This window comes from Aquila chrysaetos, chromosome 1 (assembly GCF_900496995.4).
Source record: "Aquila chrysaetos chrysaetos chromosome 1, bAquChr1.4, whole genome shotgun sequence".
Lineage (NCBI taxonomy): Eukaryota > Metazoa > Chordata > Aves > Accipitriformes > Accipitridae > Aquila > Aquila chrysaetos.
The window spans coordinates 83,120,315-83,137,682 of record NC_044004.1 but is presented as its reverse complement, the minus strand read 5'-3'; the positions used below and the strand labels follow the sequence as shown (position 1 = coordinate 83,137,682).

At 42.8% G+C, this 17,368-nt stretch overlaps 2 protein-coding genes across 5 annotated transcripts in view; one reads left to right on the top strand and one right to left on the bottom strand.

The window, feature by feature from the left end:
- The first annotated feature begins 1,168 nt into the window (after positions 1-1,168).
- Positions 1,169-8,413, top strand: JCHAIN (joining chain of multimeric IgA and IgM). The gene is made up of 4 exons (XM_030021939.2): positions 1,169-1,395; positions 5,376-5,511; positions 6,402-6,482; positions 6,973-8,413. The coding sequence occupies exons 1-4, from the start codon at positions 1,332-1,334 to the stop codon at positions 7,172-7,174; spliced, it is 483 nt and encodes a 160-aa protein (XP_029877799.1). The 5' UTR covers positions 1,169-1,331; the 3' UTR covers positions 7,175-8,413.
- Positions 8,414-10,344: 1,931 nt separating this feature from the next.
- LOC115344471 (protein FAM47E-like) overlaps positions 10,345-17,368 on the bottom strand; it is a 48,652-nt gene continuing 41,628 nt past the window's right edge. For all 4 annotated transcript variants that reach the window (XM_030021872.1, XM_030021862.1, XM_030021845.1 and 1 more), the window contains 6 exons: positions 16,671-16,828; positions 15,819-15,969; positions 15,019-15,225; positions 13,137-13,286; positions 11,840-11,917; positions 10,345-11,229 (listed from right to left, as the gene is read on the bottom strand). In XM_030021872.1, coding sequence (XP_029877732.1) covers positions 11,080-11,229; positions 11,840-11,917; positions 13,137-13,286; positions 15,019-15,225; positions 15,819-15,969; positions 16,671-16,828 — 894 coding nt within the window. In that variant the 3' untranslated portion in view covers positions 10,345-11,079. The remainder of the gene's footprint in view (positions 11,230-11,839; positions 11,918-13,136; positions 13,287-15,018; positions 15,226-15,818; positions 15,970-16,670; positions 16,829-17,368) is intronic.

The following is a 17,368-nucleotide window of genomic DNA, read 5'->3' as shown; positions in this document are numbered from 1 at the left end:
CAGCTCTAGGGTTAGGGACCCAGCCAGCAAGGTCTGAAGAAAGGGAAGACAGCCTGTAAGGTGACAGGCTGCCCTTTCAGGAGCTGGGATGCTTGGCAACGTTGCTTAATGACGTTAGGCTCTTGAGATCTTGGCACTAGCAACCAACCCCAGGTGAGCCAAGGGTGGCACGGGCTGCGTGAAAAGCCTGTATCTGGTCACTGGGCTGCTGCTCTGCTGCATAAGGAAAAGCTGCAGAACACAGGGACATTTATCATGTGCTGCTAATGTTAATTGAGACAAACACATATTGCAGGTAGCAGAAATTGAGGAAACACTGATGCGATAACACTGGCTAAGAATGGGCCTGCCAGCATCGTACTTTGCTCTGCGTCCCCTTTTGTCCCCTGATGCGGGTGTTTGGAGGCCCTTGCTAAGATTGGGCTTCCCTTAAAAAGTGGCCTTTTCTGTGCAAGTCACATACATATGCTACAGAGACAGCTCTGGTCATTGCAGGTTACATTGCAATGTTTGTTTTTCAGTTACACAAGTGATCCCAAATCTGTGACAAAAAAATCCTGGGTCCTCCCCCATAGTCCCACCTTCAGGAAAAGTCTGCTTGCCCCGTACCTCGGAGAGTTTGCCTGGGACCTGCCTCAGAGCCTTTCATAAACCACAAATCCCATAGAGTCCCTTTTCCATTCATAAGGAAAAAAGCTTCTCGATGCCGTGGGCAGACCTGGAGGAACAGTTCAGCTTTGCCACAGACCTGCTGTTGCTTTATCTCTTTTCCCCCTCCCCTCTCTCATCTTGTTTTGACTGCAAGTTCTTTGGGGGCAGGTCGAACCCTTAATAGAGGCTTGCACAGAATCCGGTGCAAACAGGATTCTGATCTTGAAGTGTTTTTATAATATAAGTCAAGTGATCTTTAAGTCTGATTTCTCAAAACTAGGAGCCAGAGCTGTTGCCCCTTGGCCATCTGGACACGCTCTTACCTTACGCTCCTCACCCCCAGGGTGGGAAAGTGCCACTGGCCCTGATGGCAAGCTTTCCCCTAAGGACCAGGGCGGTTTTGCCCTCCCTTGCTCTTAGCAGCTCATGGCTTGTTGGTGATTAACAGAATAAAAATGCACAGTAATGGTGCAACTCCCTGCCCCCCTTCACCTTTGAAAGCCAGAGGTCTTTGCGCGTTGAACATGCCTGGTTTCAGTCCCCAGCCACATTTTCCACAGTGTCAGTGCTAGCTGGCTGGGCTGTTTATTTTAGGAAACAAATAGCCATATCATTTGCACACGCCCTTATAGGCAGACACCGGCTCTCCACTCGCGTTCTTCAAAAGAAGGGAAGGCAAGATGAAGAGCTCTTTGTTGCTGTGCGTGGCCTTGGCCGTCTCCTTGGGGTTCATCCTTGTGGCAGGTAGGTGATAAATGAAGAGCATGGAAAACTGCGCTTAAGATATCAGTGACGGGTTTTGTGCGATCAGCCATTAATTATTCTAATAGCCAAAAATCAGACCTCAAAGCCTGCTCAAGCAGTCATGCTTCAGTGGTACTTGGATACCTCAGTGTCTGCACCACGGAGCTGTGTGGTTTTAATTGCTGCCTTGAGAGTAAAGAAGTGATAACTAGCTGCAAATTTAAGACTTGATAATTACCCATTTTTGATCGGGTTTCTGAAGCAACGAGCCGCAAACATACATGCTTGCTTTTCTGCAGTGCTAGGAAGCTTGCAAGACTCTTACCTGCTAGATTTCAAAACTTCTAAGATCTTCCCGGTAATCCTGCCATATAGCTACAGCCAACTTATTTCTGATTAAAATGTAGTTTATCATATAACTCCACTGAATTTCTTGGAGACTCTTGATTTAGACTGAGATCAGACTGTCATTCCAGCACACTCCAAAGCGTGGTTCGCAGGTAGCAGATACTGAGTATACTAATGCCGGATCTCTATACGACAGTCTAAAGTCATCCTCATTCACATGGTGGATCTGGTCCGCAGCATTAAATCGGTGCTCAGGAATAATCATCCCAACAGCATGGACAACAGTATGCCTGCATTGCCTCCAACTTTTGGGAAAGGGCATCTTATTGCCTACCCAGGCAGGTCCTTGGCAAGTACTGCTTCTTATGAAAAGTGACTAGCTGTATAATCGATTAGCTGAAAAGGCAGAAAATGGTGAGAAATACTGTGTCGGTTCAACGCAGAACCCAGTCTGGTTTTCCCCGTTCATACACATGGCTTAAGAGATATACACACACGTAAGCAGCTTAGAGAGGAAGTCAGATTAGTTACATGCAGCCACAGGAGTTCTGTTTGTACTACTTCTGTTGAAATGAACGTATTTTTGGGCTAATTGAGCCTCTTCCTTCTTTAATAAAGTAGCCACTTGGACCTGCAGCAGAGTTTGAACAGATAATTTTGGAATGCATTTGCTTCTTCACTATGCTGCAGCTGGATTCTGTTGGGCTTCACAGTGTATTACAGCACAACCCAATATTGGAAGATGAGAAATTTTGTGAAAAAAATACCCGCGTGAGTGTTGAGAAGGGAGGGAACACCATATTGCAGTAAATCATGCACCAGAAAATCCAACCTACAGACATTTAGAAGGGCATTAGGAAATTTTGTATTTAACTACCTTTTCCCCAAAGGGACTTTACTGGGTGATACATGGAAGAATTGCTGATAAAACTCTCTTTTTTGGAGCTTTGTAGTTTTACTTTAAAAAAATATAAGGAGTACCTGTATCTTTTACAGTTACTGAAGCCAAGAGTATTACGTGAGGAATTAAATCAGGACAATATTTTTATAGTACAGTCAAAAAACCCCTGCATATTCATAAAAGAGTATGTTAATATAATTTTAGAAGATGTATTAAAGCCTGCTCCCCAAAGGTTTTGGGACAACTCCCAAAGCCAATAGGATCCGACTTGAATATTGGCTTTGGATTAAGAGCTTAGAAAGAATTGCATACAGCATTAGATAAAATACAGTGACAGACACCAGAGCAATGTCTATGTGAAGGACAAGAAGCTAGAGACTTTCTGTAAGACAAAAGAAAGGCCAAGACTCATGGAGGCAGACACTAAAGAAGCTTTTGTAGTAAGCTTCTGCTTCAGAGGGAAACGTTCATGTTGCATGATGAGTTGGCAGAGAGGAAGCATGCAGAGCAACAGAGATTAGAATCGGGGGTACAAAGAGGCAAGCACCATTAAACTCCAAATAACGACCATCTCCATGTGTCAGACAGGATTATGTATTTCTGCCTTGGTGGGGCACAGTGCAGTTGGAAGTATGAGTGGACTTGCAGTCTACGTGCACATTTTGCAGTGGCATTTGTTCAGCTGGCCAATTGTGCCAGATGCTATACAAAGAAATGCTAAATGCCAGCCCTTGCTCTAAAGGGCTCAGTGGGCACACTATAGCAGGATAAAGAAAACCTGAGAGCAAGAGAAAGGGCAATATCTTCCACATGCCCGTAGTGGCTTGCTCCACTGCCCAAAGCAAGGGAGCAAATTAATTTCCCTCCTAACTGAGAAACTCCACAGTCAGTCTTCTTCAGAAGGTATTCTGCCACCAATTGTCACAGAAACAGCATTTGTAACTAGCAGGTGAATTGTAGGGTCGGTCTGAGGCATCATTTTACACGATTTTGGTGCCTTTTTCACAGTTATGGGGCCTGCAAGGTTCTCAGAAAATAACCCAGTGGAATGGAAGCTGACGAGACCAGCATTTTGTAGGGGCAGGAAGGAAGCTCCAAGAAGCCTCAGATAGAAAACCTGGAATACCATTTGCATTACATTGTATGGACTAGATACCTGGGGGCTCTGCCAGTCAATACTGCAGAGGATCTGACCTTGTTTGGTCTTGCAGACAGCTTCATGTGACAGTAAGCTGCCACCAATAGTGGCTAACAAACAGAAAACTTACAGTCCAACTCGGGAATCCACGTGCTGCTCCTGGATCCCAGCTTTCGTGTTGCTCCCACAGGCTTTGAGCACTACCCCTTTTACCCGATAGTAACAGGGTCTCTTCATAAAACCCAGCAGCTTGGGACATGGAGATTAAGAAAAAACACAGACATGAGCTTATGCAGTATGTGTGTCTGCTTCCTTACTGATCCATGCTTTGATAACTTAAAGAAATCCAGCTATTAGGACCAAAGCTTTTAAGTCAAAGTGACTCTAAAATCCTCCGCAGACATGATGAACACAGATGTTTTCAGCCCGTTTCTTCTTTCTCTCCATGGTTAAACCAAGGGACAAGCAGAGTAGGCAAGTCCCCAGAACTGAAGGTCCATCTGAGCCCAAAATAAACTGTCCCAGTCTTAAAAAAAAAATTAAAAAATCGCTAGTTTTGGTACTTCTAAGCAGGCTGAAGGTGCTGTAGGAAAAGTGATGCTGCAAAGCGATGGCTGTGAATTTGATTTTAGCAGCATTTACAAATACAGAGTGTAAAAACAACCACTTAAGAAGGGTATGACTTTGTGTGCATATAAAAGCAAGGCTGGCTTGTTATGGGTGAAGCAACAAGAGGCTCTGGGTTGGGGAAAACCAAATAGCAAAGAACAAGCTATTTCAAATCCATCTACTTGCACAGTAAGAAGGCATTGCACGCTACCAGGAACATTCAAAAAGCTCCTGGGTGACAGATGGGATGTTTTACCCTATTTTGACTGAGTTTCATATTGAATAGTATGCTAAAAGTGCGGGAGACATACCGAAGCTGGTTCTTCTCTATTTGAGTAAGAAAATCAGGACGGTAGTTTTCCCTGTAAACCACAAGCATCATAAGGGCCCCTTGCCTTTTACTGCCAGGTTAGCAGGCTGCCTTCTTGCTGGGCCCTGTAGTGCTTTTGGGCATCTGTTCCCTCAGGCACCTGAAGGACAATATACCACTCAAGGAAAACTGACACATCTGCCACGTTGGCAAGGTCAGAGACATTTATTTAAAGGCCAGACCCAAAATAGGGTTTAGACTCCTAGAATAGTTGTGGTGCACGATATAGGAATTGGGTAACCTCCCCTGTCAGGGTAAAAGCAGCAGCTGAAGAACTGCCAGGTATAGCTCAAGGCTTGCAAGGGGACTTTCTTCCCATTTCATGAGAAACCCCTGCATATTTGCCTCTCACCAGCCACACAGTGTCAGTACTCATGGTTTTCTCCTTCCCAGTCCCATCGCCTCTACATACAGAGCATACTGTAGACTGAGCAGGGAAGACAGCTGAACTCATCTTTGCCAAGAGGGTCATTTTTACCTGTTGCAACCTGGACTTCAATCCATCCAGACACCATAATGGTGCATTTCTGGCATTCTCAGCACTTGGCTTTCTGCTAGAGCAGGTTTCAAGGTTTTTCTTCTTGACCCAGGGACTGCATATCCTGTGCTTGCAGGTTATCCACAGGACTCTGAGAACAAGGAACATGTGCTGGTCAATAACAAGTGTCAGTGTGTAACAGTGACCTCAAAGTTCGTCCCCTCCAAAGAAAATCCTGATGAAGAAATCCTGGAGAGAAACATACGCATCCTGTAAGTGGCAGACACATATTACATGGAGATGGTGAGCAGGAGATGAAGTGTTATATGAGATCCATTTTCTTTGCATTGTTTCCCATGTCCTGGCATTGATGAAGTGAACTGTTTTTCCCATGGGCTGCTTTCTATGGTATCCTAAAATATTTTCTTTTTCTTCATGTTTTTCTAGCTCACATGACCCTATCTGGTGTTGGTCCCTTCAGATACAAAAGCATCTCCATGTTTTAAGTGTTCCAGTAGTAACTTTACAAAATAGGCTGGGGCGGTAGAATAACCTTTCTACTGTTGATCTAATCTGAAACCAAACTGGGCTCATGACACTGGCCTTACTTACCGATCAGATAGCAAGCCTGCTATTTTATAGGCTGGGAAAACTAGTTAATGCCTAAACTATCAGAAAAAGATTAATCCTATGAGGCAGATCTCAGTTCAAGAGTAGGATTTTGTCCTCTCTATTCACAGAAACCTTACAGAAGTATGCGTGTCTCTTGGAAACATGGACCAAGTTCAGGCTCAGAGCTGCAGTTCTGGTAGAGCTCGTAACAGGAGAAACACTAATTAAACATCTCTGTCTATGTCCTGCAAGCCTCTTGGGCATCTACCAGCTCAGAGTTTAAAAACCAAAACACAAACCAAAAAAAGGATTATCAGCACTGTCACCTTGAAAGTGGCACTTTCAGAAATTGCTGCAGTCCTCTTGGGGAAGGTTGTTGCCTTTGAGGGCACAGAAGGGCCAATATCTGCTGTTCCTGGGCTTTGCTGTAGAGAAGGGTCAGAATGGAAAAAACCTGAAGAAGAAGATGAGGGTTGAGAATTGTTCACAGCAGCCTAGTCCCGTTTAATACGCGGTTTTCATGAGCCTGATTCTCTTCCCTCCATTGCAGAGTCCCCCTGAAGGCTCGAGAGAACATCTCTGACCCCATGTCCCCACTCAGAACCACTTTCGTCTACCGCATGACTGAACTGTAAGTAATTTTATTTATTAAGTTCACTTCCTAAGATTTAACGTCCCCTGCAGCATTGCCCGCAGCAGCTCAGAAATGCGCTTGAAGGCCAGTAGAGAAGGTGACTCAGGGTCACAGAGGAGAGTTTTCCCCACGGAGCCTAGCTTTCATATTCTGTTGCAAGCCAAGAAATTGTTATCTCTGTGATTAATTCACATAAAAAGGTCTCACATTTACAGAGAATGTTTCATTCTGACCCCTGTTCATCTCGAATGTCTTAAATATCAGCAAATTACACATTGCCTGTTTAACCCTCCCTTTTAGAGACCAGTCTTGCCAATAGCAGTTTGACAACACTAAAAGCATCTGGCTGGGAGTTCCTGTGTAAAACCTAGAAAGGCCACAGTACTCTCCTAGCTACATCTGTAGATCAGCAAGGAAGATTTGGGTTTCACAGGGGCATCTTTTCCTCACAACTCTTAACACTTGTTCTATTCTCCATGTCTTCCAGCTGCAAGAAATGCAATCCTGTAGAAATTGAGCTGGGTGGTGAGATATACCAGGCTCAGCAGAGCACCTCCTGCAATGAACCTGAAACCTGCTACACTTACAACAGGGACAAGTGCTACACCACAACCTTCCCATTCCTTTACCACGGGGAGACGAGAGATGTTAAAGCAGTTCTGACGCCAGCATCCTGCTACGCCGATTAGCAAAATCCACTGCTATACTAATGCCTCATTGCACTCAGTGTTCCTATCAAAAATACATGTATAGCACCATAGTACCTGGATGACAGTGTCCAAAATATCAGCTCCCACAGTAATGCCAGCTTGCCTTTTCATATCGTTTTCAACATCAGACTAGTGCCATCTCCCAAGAGCAGCTACTGGTTGTCATAGACTGACTCTGTTCTCATATTCCTGGAACATATCTGCAATGCCGTTATTATACATCTCAGATGTTATCACACGATACAGACCAGATCCTCAGTAGGTATAAATCAGTAATTCCCTTGAAGTCAAGGAACCTGTCTTTTTGACAGTTTTCCACCAGTCTTCATCTAAACAAGGCTGCAACGGGCATCAGCAGGAATGTCCGTGTACTTCCCTCCATGAGCAATGTAAAGCAAACCTCTGCACAACCTTTATACAAGACCCTTTGATAATATTAGCAGAATTTTTGCCATTATTAGAAGGCTGTTGTACAATCATATTTGAGAGATAAGATGGGGGATGAAACCAAGAATTCAGATTTCAACGTTACTTTACAATTGGGCATTCTATACCCTTCTAGCACTTTGACAACTGCAAGCTTCTAGTTCTCACTTACATTTAGAGAAGATCAAAAGACAGCGCTACACTGAACGGTTCTGCAAAGTTGCCAGGCCCTCAGCTGTGCCAGGAATAGTAAACTTTTCTAGGACATGTTAGATATTTCACTTTCCATGCTTATTTACTGATATTGCTGCCTTCTTCCACCCCTTATCCCAGTTCAAGTGATGAAAAAAAATCAAGTTGGCTCGAATTTCTTTTCTTATTCCTCATTTTGCATTTAAGGCTTCAAGAAATTCTGCGAAGGTGACTCAATTGCTAGAGCAGGACCCTAGTTAGGGATTCATTCCTTCTTTCACACCAGTAGTCTTTTTCTTCATACAAGAAACCCTTACCAAATACAGGAGCTGATTCTGTATTGCACCTTGCATTTAAATGCATTACACTCGGTATTGCTCATAGGAAACATCATGTATGAGTGCATAAGGTGTCCAGCATTACTTTTGGGATGGCTAGTATGTTTCTCACTGTTGTCACAAGTTGATTGTAAAGCCTTAGGCTGTTCTGAAAAATCCTTATCTGGCTTCACGCATAATTGGAATAATAAAACAGCAAAAACGTTACTTCCATAATTGTAGCTTTGTTAGTGAAACGTCAAATAAACTTTTCTCTGCAGCAGTCTGTGTTACATTCCAGTTCAATAAGAACTCATAAGAAAAAACCAAGTCTATAAGCATATTCTTTCCTCCTTCACAGTGAAGTAAGGAGCTCTCCCTAAATAACTGCTTCTACTTACAGGCAAAGCCTCCTGAAATACTGGGACAGAAACATTATGATGCACTTGCACAAACTATGACAGATTGAGGCTGAGCTGGTTTATGATTTTAGGATCAGCTCCTCATCACTGAGCTGCTTCAAGGCCCTGTAAGTCAGTGCAGGATCAATGTTTAAAAATCCAAACACTGCCTAAATCACTCTTGAAATTGCAATCCACAGATCAGAATTTTACCTTGCCACTGCAACAAGTGCCTTCAACATAGGTTTGTCAGGGGCTAGTCATTCATATGCAAGGTGTTTGTCCTAAAGAAAAAACAATCTTGTAGAAGCCAAATTTTGAAGACTAAAAGAGTAAAGAGGACTGAGACATAAATTATTCTCATGTTACATCAGAGTTATGGAAAATGAACTCAGGAAAAAAAATCAATTTTTTTCCCTCCTTCATGCAAAAAGATAGCCAATTCAAAAAAATGCAAAATGCAAGGGGAGGCAAAGAGACTCCTGCCATGTACTGACACAGCTATTAGTATTTCAGTGGTTAAGTACTAAGCTCACTGAAGTTTGTCTCAAAGACATTTTCATCTTGAAAGTCCTGGTGCTCACCAACCTAGGAGCGCTGTGATGTTAGAAGTTAGTGAATCACGGTAAGGCTGCATTTCATCTCCCAGCACAGCTCTTCAGTTTACAGCCACAGGAACTTGTCAGTCCTTGGGGCTCTGCCTCTACTCCTGAACTGCATGCCTAAACGTGAAGTTTCTACATTTGTTTGTACATCCTGTTTTAGAGACAACGGAAGATTCACATTTACTCACAACGAGACTGGAAATCACCCTGCAGCACATCTTGGGAGTCCAGCAATGCCAGCACAACAGACTATTCCTGAGAAGCATTCAGGAAAAAGGAAATCGAAGCACAGACTATTATCCAAGCAGCTGTGAGCAAGTACTTGCTTAGATAATCTTGGGCAGAGCAAACAGCCACTGGGAAACAAGAAAAAAAGTGTTCAGCAAACTCGCCACGTGCTGTTCAGCTTTATAATAAAGCAGGATTCGTTCCCCCTGCCTTTTGTCAGAGAGAAAAGCCTACGCTGACAGCCCTGCCTACCCCTTGGTACTGGATTGTGTTAGCAGGGTTTTAAATGATAACTCAAAGCAACACAGCAAGTTAAATCAGGCTCTGAATCCTTACCTGAAGACCCGGACAGTAAAAGAGGAGCAAGTGAGGCCTGCTTATCCCTGAGAGCATACTGGGGAGGGTCTGGGACCTTCTAGCCCAGGGAAGAAAATGGAAGAGGATGCTACTGGACGAGGGAAACTCCATTTGCTGGAGGTTGTCTTACATGCACCGACAAAACCATATCCTGCTTTGAACGATCAAGTTTTTCAGACTGTGCGGCCACTACTTCAAAGTGGGATTTTTTTCATGAGTCCTAATGTTGTGGGTAAGAAAGAATGCCTCCCTTGGTATGAACTCCTCTGTTTTGTTCTCTAATTGACTGTGGTGGGACAACGCTTCCCACTTGGGCTGACAATACTTTCCTACAAGCTCCATCTTTTTCTTCACAGGTCAGGTTGGTTCTTTAGCTGCATTTAATGTTTCTTGAATAGTTCCTCTTAGTGCATTTAAGCTAAATGCATTTTGTCTCAAACTTGTAGGAATACATTTGTACTTTATCTGCTCACGAACTACTTCTAGACTTAATTCTTCCCACGTCTGCCCTCCTTGCCTAAATACTGTTCTGTTGCTTATGCAATGTTGAGTTAAAAAGGGATTTCTCGCTAGTTTTTTTAGAAGTCCTTTTTAAAGCATGGAAATTTATCCTCATAATCCTGTTTCCAGTTTGACCAAAAGGTTTATTTAGCAGCAGAAACTACAGAACATATCAAAGCTGAGCAAAACAAATCCTTGAGCTCAAAGACATTGTTTTACAGTAGGGAATTCAGCAAAGGAAGCAGCTTATGACCATAATCAACCACGCAAAGCTGCAGTTTAACTCACAAATAGGCCAAAGGGCTATGGGACAGCCCAGTTCCTGCGCTGTAAAGGCTTCAGCTGTCTTTATTAGGTATTTTTGGTGTAGCAATAGATAACAGGCTATGATTTTTAGTGGCCTCACTATATTAAGTCTACTTTTGTTAGCACAAGGTTTGTCCATGGTGGGATCTTTCTGCAGAATAGTGTCGCTTTGTACACTCTCAGGTGGAAGGTTTCATCTTTTCAATAGGTATGTAGATTGCAGCCAGTTACGCCTTAAGGACTTCAGAGATCACATTTTCATATTCTGTAAAGCAGTAAGCACAATGTGGATGCTTAAAAAACAATAAGTTTTTTGTGGACCAGGGTCTTTGACTAAGCCAGCATGTTACAGCACAAGACATCATCAGTGCCTTCTAGCCAAGCCCAAGCACTGCTAAGCTAGCCAAGTGGTTTGTGCCTGGAATGTGGTAATCCACATTCCATTGTCAAACTACCTGGCCATTTCAGAAGTAACTCAAAACTACCTTTAAGTTTATTCTAATGGAAGAATATTCTTTTAGGAGCACCTTAGCTACTAGCTTCTATTAATCTTAAGATAATTTAGAAATCTGTATTAATTCACGGTCACGAAAATAACTTCTCTTATTTTGTCGTATCTCTTCAGTCACTTTCTTGCAAGCTTTGGATGTCTCCTCTGGAGCTCTATTATCATTTCCCCCAGCCAGCATTTTCAGAAGGAACTGAAACAAAAGATTTAACATAAGCATGATTAACAGCCTCAAATGACTCTTAGAGAGCAATTGAAAAAAAGATGAAAATATGTAAAGAGAAAGGGTCAAAAATCCAGCGCACATATTGCTCAGTTGCAGCTGTTGCTTATGATATGAGAGCAAACTCAGTGAAGTCCCTTCTTAGGCATTCAGAGGTTGAAATTTGTTTTGCACCCACAGTTAACATTAGCACTGGCTTCTGCACATGCTGATGGCACGTAAGAATGTCAGGCACGCAAGCTGCAAAGCTATGCGAGTCCCAAGTGTACATCAAAGTACCTGTTCACTTGCTCCCAGGATGCCACTTTGTACTGGTCCTTCACATGAAGCCTGAACAGGGGGATCCCAGCACCACTTTCAAGACCCCCTGCTCAACCAAGCCCCAGCTGCCTTCTGAAGGCCCATTTGCAATTACACCAGTTCCTCCCCTCCAAAAGCTCAAACACACAGAAGAGAGAAGAACCGGAGGTCCCTGATCTACGCGGTTTTACAATCAGGACCTTGGGACAACACAGCAATAGCCACAAGCACATCAACATGGGGGCACAGACAACACCCTCAGCAGATTCCCATGACTCACCCAAGGCTTTCTGTAGCCCTTTCTTTCCAGGAAATCCTTAAAGGCCTGTGTGCTGTGGAGCTGTGTGACTTCCATCTCCTGAATTTATTTCCACGGTAGATGAAAATAAAACATTCAGATTTCATTTTTATGTACAGGTTCCACATGCCTAAAGAAACCATGCAGCGTATATCTGTCCAGCTCTCACGAAAACTTATCAACCAATAAGTATTTTAACTGCTAACAGCTCTAACTAGTTCAGATTTAATTTTTTCATTTCAAAGAAATGAGGTTGTTTCGTGAATGTGAAGTTGATTTTAGCAAATTATAACCTATGAACCTGCAATGTGATGTCCTGTGCTACACAAAGTCATTTTCACCAGCATCTTTGGTAAGGAAGGCAGGAAGGGTTATTCTTCATTATCCAAGTAAGCACACCTACCCTCGATAGTCTGCAGTCTATTCCCTGGAGGGGCTGGATAAAATTAGGTGGATTATCATTCAACTCTAAGCTTTGCCTTTATTTTTAGGCAGCATTAACAAAACCATAACCTTTGCCTTTGTGTTCTTCTGAGCTCAGCTGTTCCCAGGCATCCTCTCTGCAAAACTTCCTCCTTTGTTTTACAGACAGTGTTTCTTCATAAAACAGGAGTGACACTTGTCATCCAGCTCACCAGCCCTTCGCATGTGGCATGATTTTAGTTACATGCAACTCTTCAGTTCTACTTTTGCAAGGACTGCCCTCTAGAGCACGAACGATGTCTTCCCTTTTTACTGTGTAGTAAGTGTGAAGACGGAGTAGATCTTTTTTTATAAAGAGGAAACTAAACCTACGTGTAAGTAAACCCAGCAATTGAAGAGCATGCCTGCTCTTCAAACTCCTCCTAATAACACTTCATACCACAGCTGAATCCAGCACCTTTGTCAAGATAGGTATTACAGTCAAATAAAACCAAGATAGAAACACCCTAAAACATTCTGAGGTATCAATTGCATATGAATGCATTTTGGCCACATATGATACTATGAGCATTTAAGAAACTAGATTTACAACAGCTACTTCAACTAAATCTTGCTTATTTGCCTTGTAGAGCTATTGTCCACATATAGGTGCCATGAAGCTGCAATCTAATCCAAGTGAATGAGCTTGTTTGAACCATGGATATCTCAGCTCGGATAACATGGTCTGTTCCACATCTGTTTGTGGCTGTCAGGCACAATACAGTACCCAGAGACATTCCCATCAGAAAATAATCTTTCATAGATATGTCACAAAAGAACATTATCACTTTTTTTTTTTTTTTTATATTCACCATACCTTTTGAGACCGGTTCTTTGCATTCCCGAGGCTGTTGATTGTTGCCTCTGGAGCTTTTAATGGTTCATTCGCTTTCTGTTTTCTCCATGTTTTGGGATCAAGATACCATGCTCCATATCTGATCTTCTCCCATTTTGTTTGGGAAAGGACCTGCAAAAAACCACTCCTCAGTGTTCTTTCATCATGTTCGCATTTGTCCCTCATACCATAGGCAGTACAGACACTGTCACAGAACCTGAATAACACCTCTGAAGACTCTACCAGGGATGATCTTGTACCCTACAATTATATAGTACAAAGGTGGTGGCTGATGAGAACGTGTGACTAGAAATTTTTTCCCTTTTCCCCCCACAAAGGCAAACAGTATTAAAAGCTACTTCTGGAAATCACTACCCTCAAGTCATCTGACCATTGTTTGTTTGGTTTTTTTTTTAAACTGGTTTTTGTGAGAACCTGGGAAGGAAGTCTGTGAGGTTCATACTTTATGAGTGAGAGGCTCAACGAATGTTTTTTAATTTCAAAATCAATTTTCTGAATGTGGAAAAAAACCTAGCTACAGGGTTGGAGAAACGCGAACTTTCAGTTAAGCCAGAACTGGCCCAACTTCCACCTGTTACCTAAAATCCTCTAGCAAACATTTTCCCTAAAACCCTTGTTAAGAAATACCAGTTGTTTAGCTTAAGTAAATTTTAAATAGAATTAATCACTCAGAGTTAATCACTTAGCATTAGGACTCAGGGGTCATAGCATAATATTGTGTGATTTGGTATATTATTTGTTTAGCAATATTTAGCATGAGTAGCTACATTTGCTGAAGCCGTAGGCCACAAGCTGTTAACTTTCACCTAGATTTGCTGAACTTTTACCTACTTAAGCAAAAGACCTCCTCCAGAGCCAGCACAAACCAGAAGATAAGGAGGCCACAACTGTCAGCAGAAGCTGCAACTCAAGAGGATAACGGCCTGCCTGGGGATGGTGAAGGAATCCAATAAGGTGTTAGATCGCAGCCCAGAATCACCATTGGACCAAACGAAACGTGAAGAACGCATGTGGGGCGGGTGCGTAGATTGTAAAGTTATAATTGGCCAGGGATTTCTTTGTTCAGGGTCTCTCTCCAGAGGCACCCAGCTCGAGCTGTTTTTTTTTTCCTGGCTGTACCATTTGAATAAATTATTTTTTCATAAGATTTGATGCCTGAGACTCTGCTATGGGAAATGTAGGGTTTGAACTGCAAAGAAACTTCTTTAACAGCCTCCTCCAGTTTTTACCTCAACCATATATGGCCTTTGAGTATGTATTCAATGATTAAAAGAAAATACAGCAGGAAAAGCAGGTAATGGGAAAGGTAGGGACTGGATGGTCATTGCCCTATGCTTCAGCTTCTAGTTGTTGATGCCTACACCGGTCCCTCTGCTCTCCTACATCAGGGCCACAGATACACTCGGCACTGAAGACTTCCTGAAGCTCCAACTGTAACATCTAACAAACCACACCTTGAGATGGGTCAGACATGATGTCCTTCACCTAATCCAAAGCTCACACAGTATTCAACCGTGTTTTTCTGTTGATTGCATTGGCTTTGGATATAAGCAAAACCGCCAAGAATCCTTTAGTTTGACCAGCAAAGACTGTATGGTTGAGCCCTAAATAATACTCTTATGTGTCATTCTCCTATTTCACTGCACTGGTTCATGTAAAAAAGTAACCATTATAGAACATTTCCTTTTTCAACTGCACGCTGGATCCTTAAGATACAATTATAGAGAAATATCAAGTGCTCCCTGGAAAAAACAGGCTCCTTGATCATCTCCAGCAGGCACCTTCCCCCACAAACCATCCAAAACAATTAGAATTTTGCAAATGTAAATGTGGGCTCTTTTACCTTAACCTGGCAGGACAGGCTCCTTAGGTGATGAGAACTCCTGACAGCTAACCGGGGAGGTGAAATCTCCTGGCTCTTTGACTGCTCTGCTTCTGCAGTGTTGAATTTCACAGCATGGAAAGGTGAAGGGACAGTGGCTTCCCTTTCACAGCTGGTGTTGAGCAAGCTCACCAGGGTATCTTCATCAATACTGCAGTTCCCTCCTCCCTGGAACAATAACCCCAGTACAGAGTCAGAATGGGGAAGAAAGCAACATCTCATTACCAGTATTTTCTTGCATGCATTTCTCTCCCCACTCCCCTCACTCCAGTCTATAGTACTGTTAAACTCAGCATCACAGTTTCAGCTGATCTACAAGTATGCTTGCATTAGCATCATTACAGTGATGAGGCAAGCACAAAGTCAGCTTGGAACCAACACATAAATTGGTGTATTAATTTCAGATAAAAGGGGACTGCTCCAAGGTGAGGCAGTTAAATAGCAATTTGGACATGGATGGCTTCCCTGGAAAAAACAAACAAACGAACAACAAAACTTTCTGAAGCAAACTTACTTAGCAGTATTTTTGTATAATGATACTTATACCTTGCTTTACATTTTAGTGGGCTGAGCCCTATTAGTCACAACAGGACATCAGAGCTGAGTGTCAAAGAAGAAATCTTGGTTTTGACTTTGGCTCTCAGATTCACACATCCAGAGCCACATTTCTACTTCTTAAGTCCAAAGACATCTAGCCTAAATGAAATAATTAGGTTTCTAGAATCAAAGAGAGCAGGCGGTGGCAATTTTGGTTTACTTACCAAAGACATAACCCAGTCACAAAAATGCTTGGTTACTCGCTTTACATGTTCATCAGGGGGAATGAAGTCAGTTGGCATGGCCGCCTTTTCTCTTGCTGCTACCTTCTTGGAAAGCCGTGTACACCTGTTTTTGCCTCGAGACTCTGTGCCGCTGCAGATATTAATGCAGTACAATCTGAGACACCCTTTGATTAGTTGCAGCGATAGCTGTCACCACACAGTCGGTATTAGACAACAGCTTAAAGCTGGATCCTGTGTTTGCACATATGCCTTTGGATCACCGGTGGTGCAGTTTAACACCGGACATAGCATGATTTTTGCAAGGAATAGCGTGAACAATTTTAACCAGTTGCTAAGACCACCTTCACAAACAGAAGAAAGGGCTGTACCTGCCATATCAAACAGCGCAGTCCCAAGGTTTGGATGCAAGGCTTGAAATAACCTGCCGCCTTCAAAATAGAAAATCCTAAAAAATTGAATCTCAGAGCTGTATGTGCCCATCACTCTGCCTTTCTGCCATTATTAAAAGTGCTTAGGGAAGAATAAAGTGACACCGCTTATTTTGCCTTAACTATTTCAGCCTGTAAAACTAACCACCAGTGAGGCTGACTCCTTATGTTTCTGTATCAGTGAGAACTAATCCTGACTGGTCTCTGAATAGGAGATGGGATATCAATCAATTTATAAGTATCACTGAGGAAGGCAAGGGAACTTATCTTTTAATGAAAACTACTCCCATGGCAGACTGATGTAAGTTTTAATTAAGCGCTTAAATTCCATTTTCCACTCATGACAGAGAAGGGGGCATTCAGAGACATTTTTGTTGCTGTGGTCATGTTGTCCAATACTCACTGTACTCGTGTCTTGGCAGCTGTTACTTTGCTTTGCGTGTCCTCCGTATGATCCAGCACCTCCTGAAGGGGTTGGTTCTCCTGTTCATAGTCATTGTAGCCAGGCTTGCTCTTCAAAAGCATTTCAGGATCCGGGACATCAGCAACCTCTCTCAAGAGCTGCAAGCCAAGCAAAAAGACAGCCTGTGTTCAAAAATAACCTCATTGGAAGAAGTCTGCTTGGGGGCTGTGGGAAGGACTGCCCAACATGTCTCCTTGGGTCTACTAGCAGTTAAGGCAGTTCATAGTCCACAGGCCTCAATTTATAGACCTTCTTCAAAAATCTCTAAAGCTTTAATTGCAACTCAGGCTGCTTGCTAGATCTGTGAATCATGCTGAAATTCTAGTCTCTGCAATCTTCTGTGGCAATCTGCTGTACCATACACAACATTTTCCTTCAGCTGCTTTTAAGTTTCCTTTCTTTTGGTACAATCCCTTGTTTCATCATTCCATTGCCCCAGCAATAGCAACCTGGGATCGGGGAGAGCTCTGCTGTTGCCTGGTCTCACAGAACAGAGACCCAGCTCCCTTTTCTGAATTTTAAGGCTTCTCCCAATGAACCCATCCATCATCTTACTGCATCCGAGCCTTAGGTGAGTATATCCCCTTAGACAAGGCTAAACAATACTAAGGGGCTTCACTCCATCTTCTGTAGCATGA

What these genes read in the sequence shown, in the direction of transcription:
- JCHAIN (XM_030021939.2), top strand. Translation starts at nt 1,332, where the DNA reads ATGAAGAGCTCTTTGTTGCTGTGCGTGGCCTTGGCCGTCTCCTTGGGG. An exon ending in GGGGTTCATCCTTGTGGCAG is followed by an intron (nt 1,396 to 5,375) that starts GTAGGTGATAAA and finishes CTGTGCTTGCAG; the next exon opens with GTTATCCACAGGACTCTGAG. An exon ending in GAGAGAAACATACGCATCCT is followed by an intron (nt 5,512 to 6,401) that starts GTAAGTGGCAGA and finishes CCTCCATTGCAG; the next exon opens with AGTCCCCCTGAAGGCTCGAG.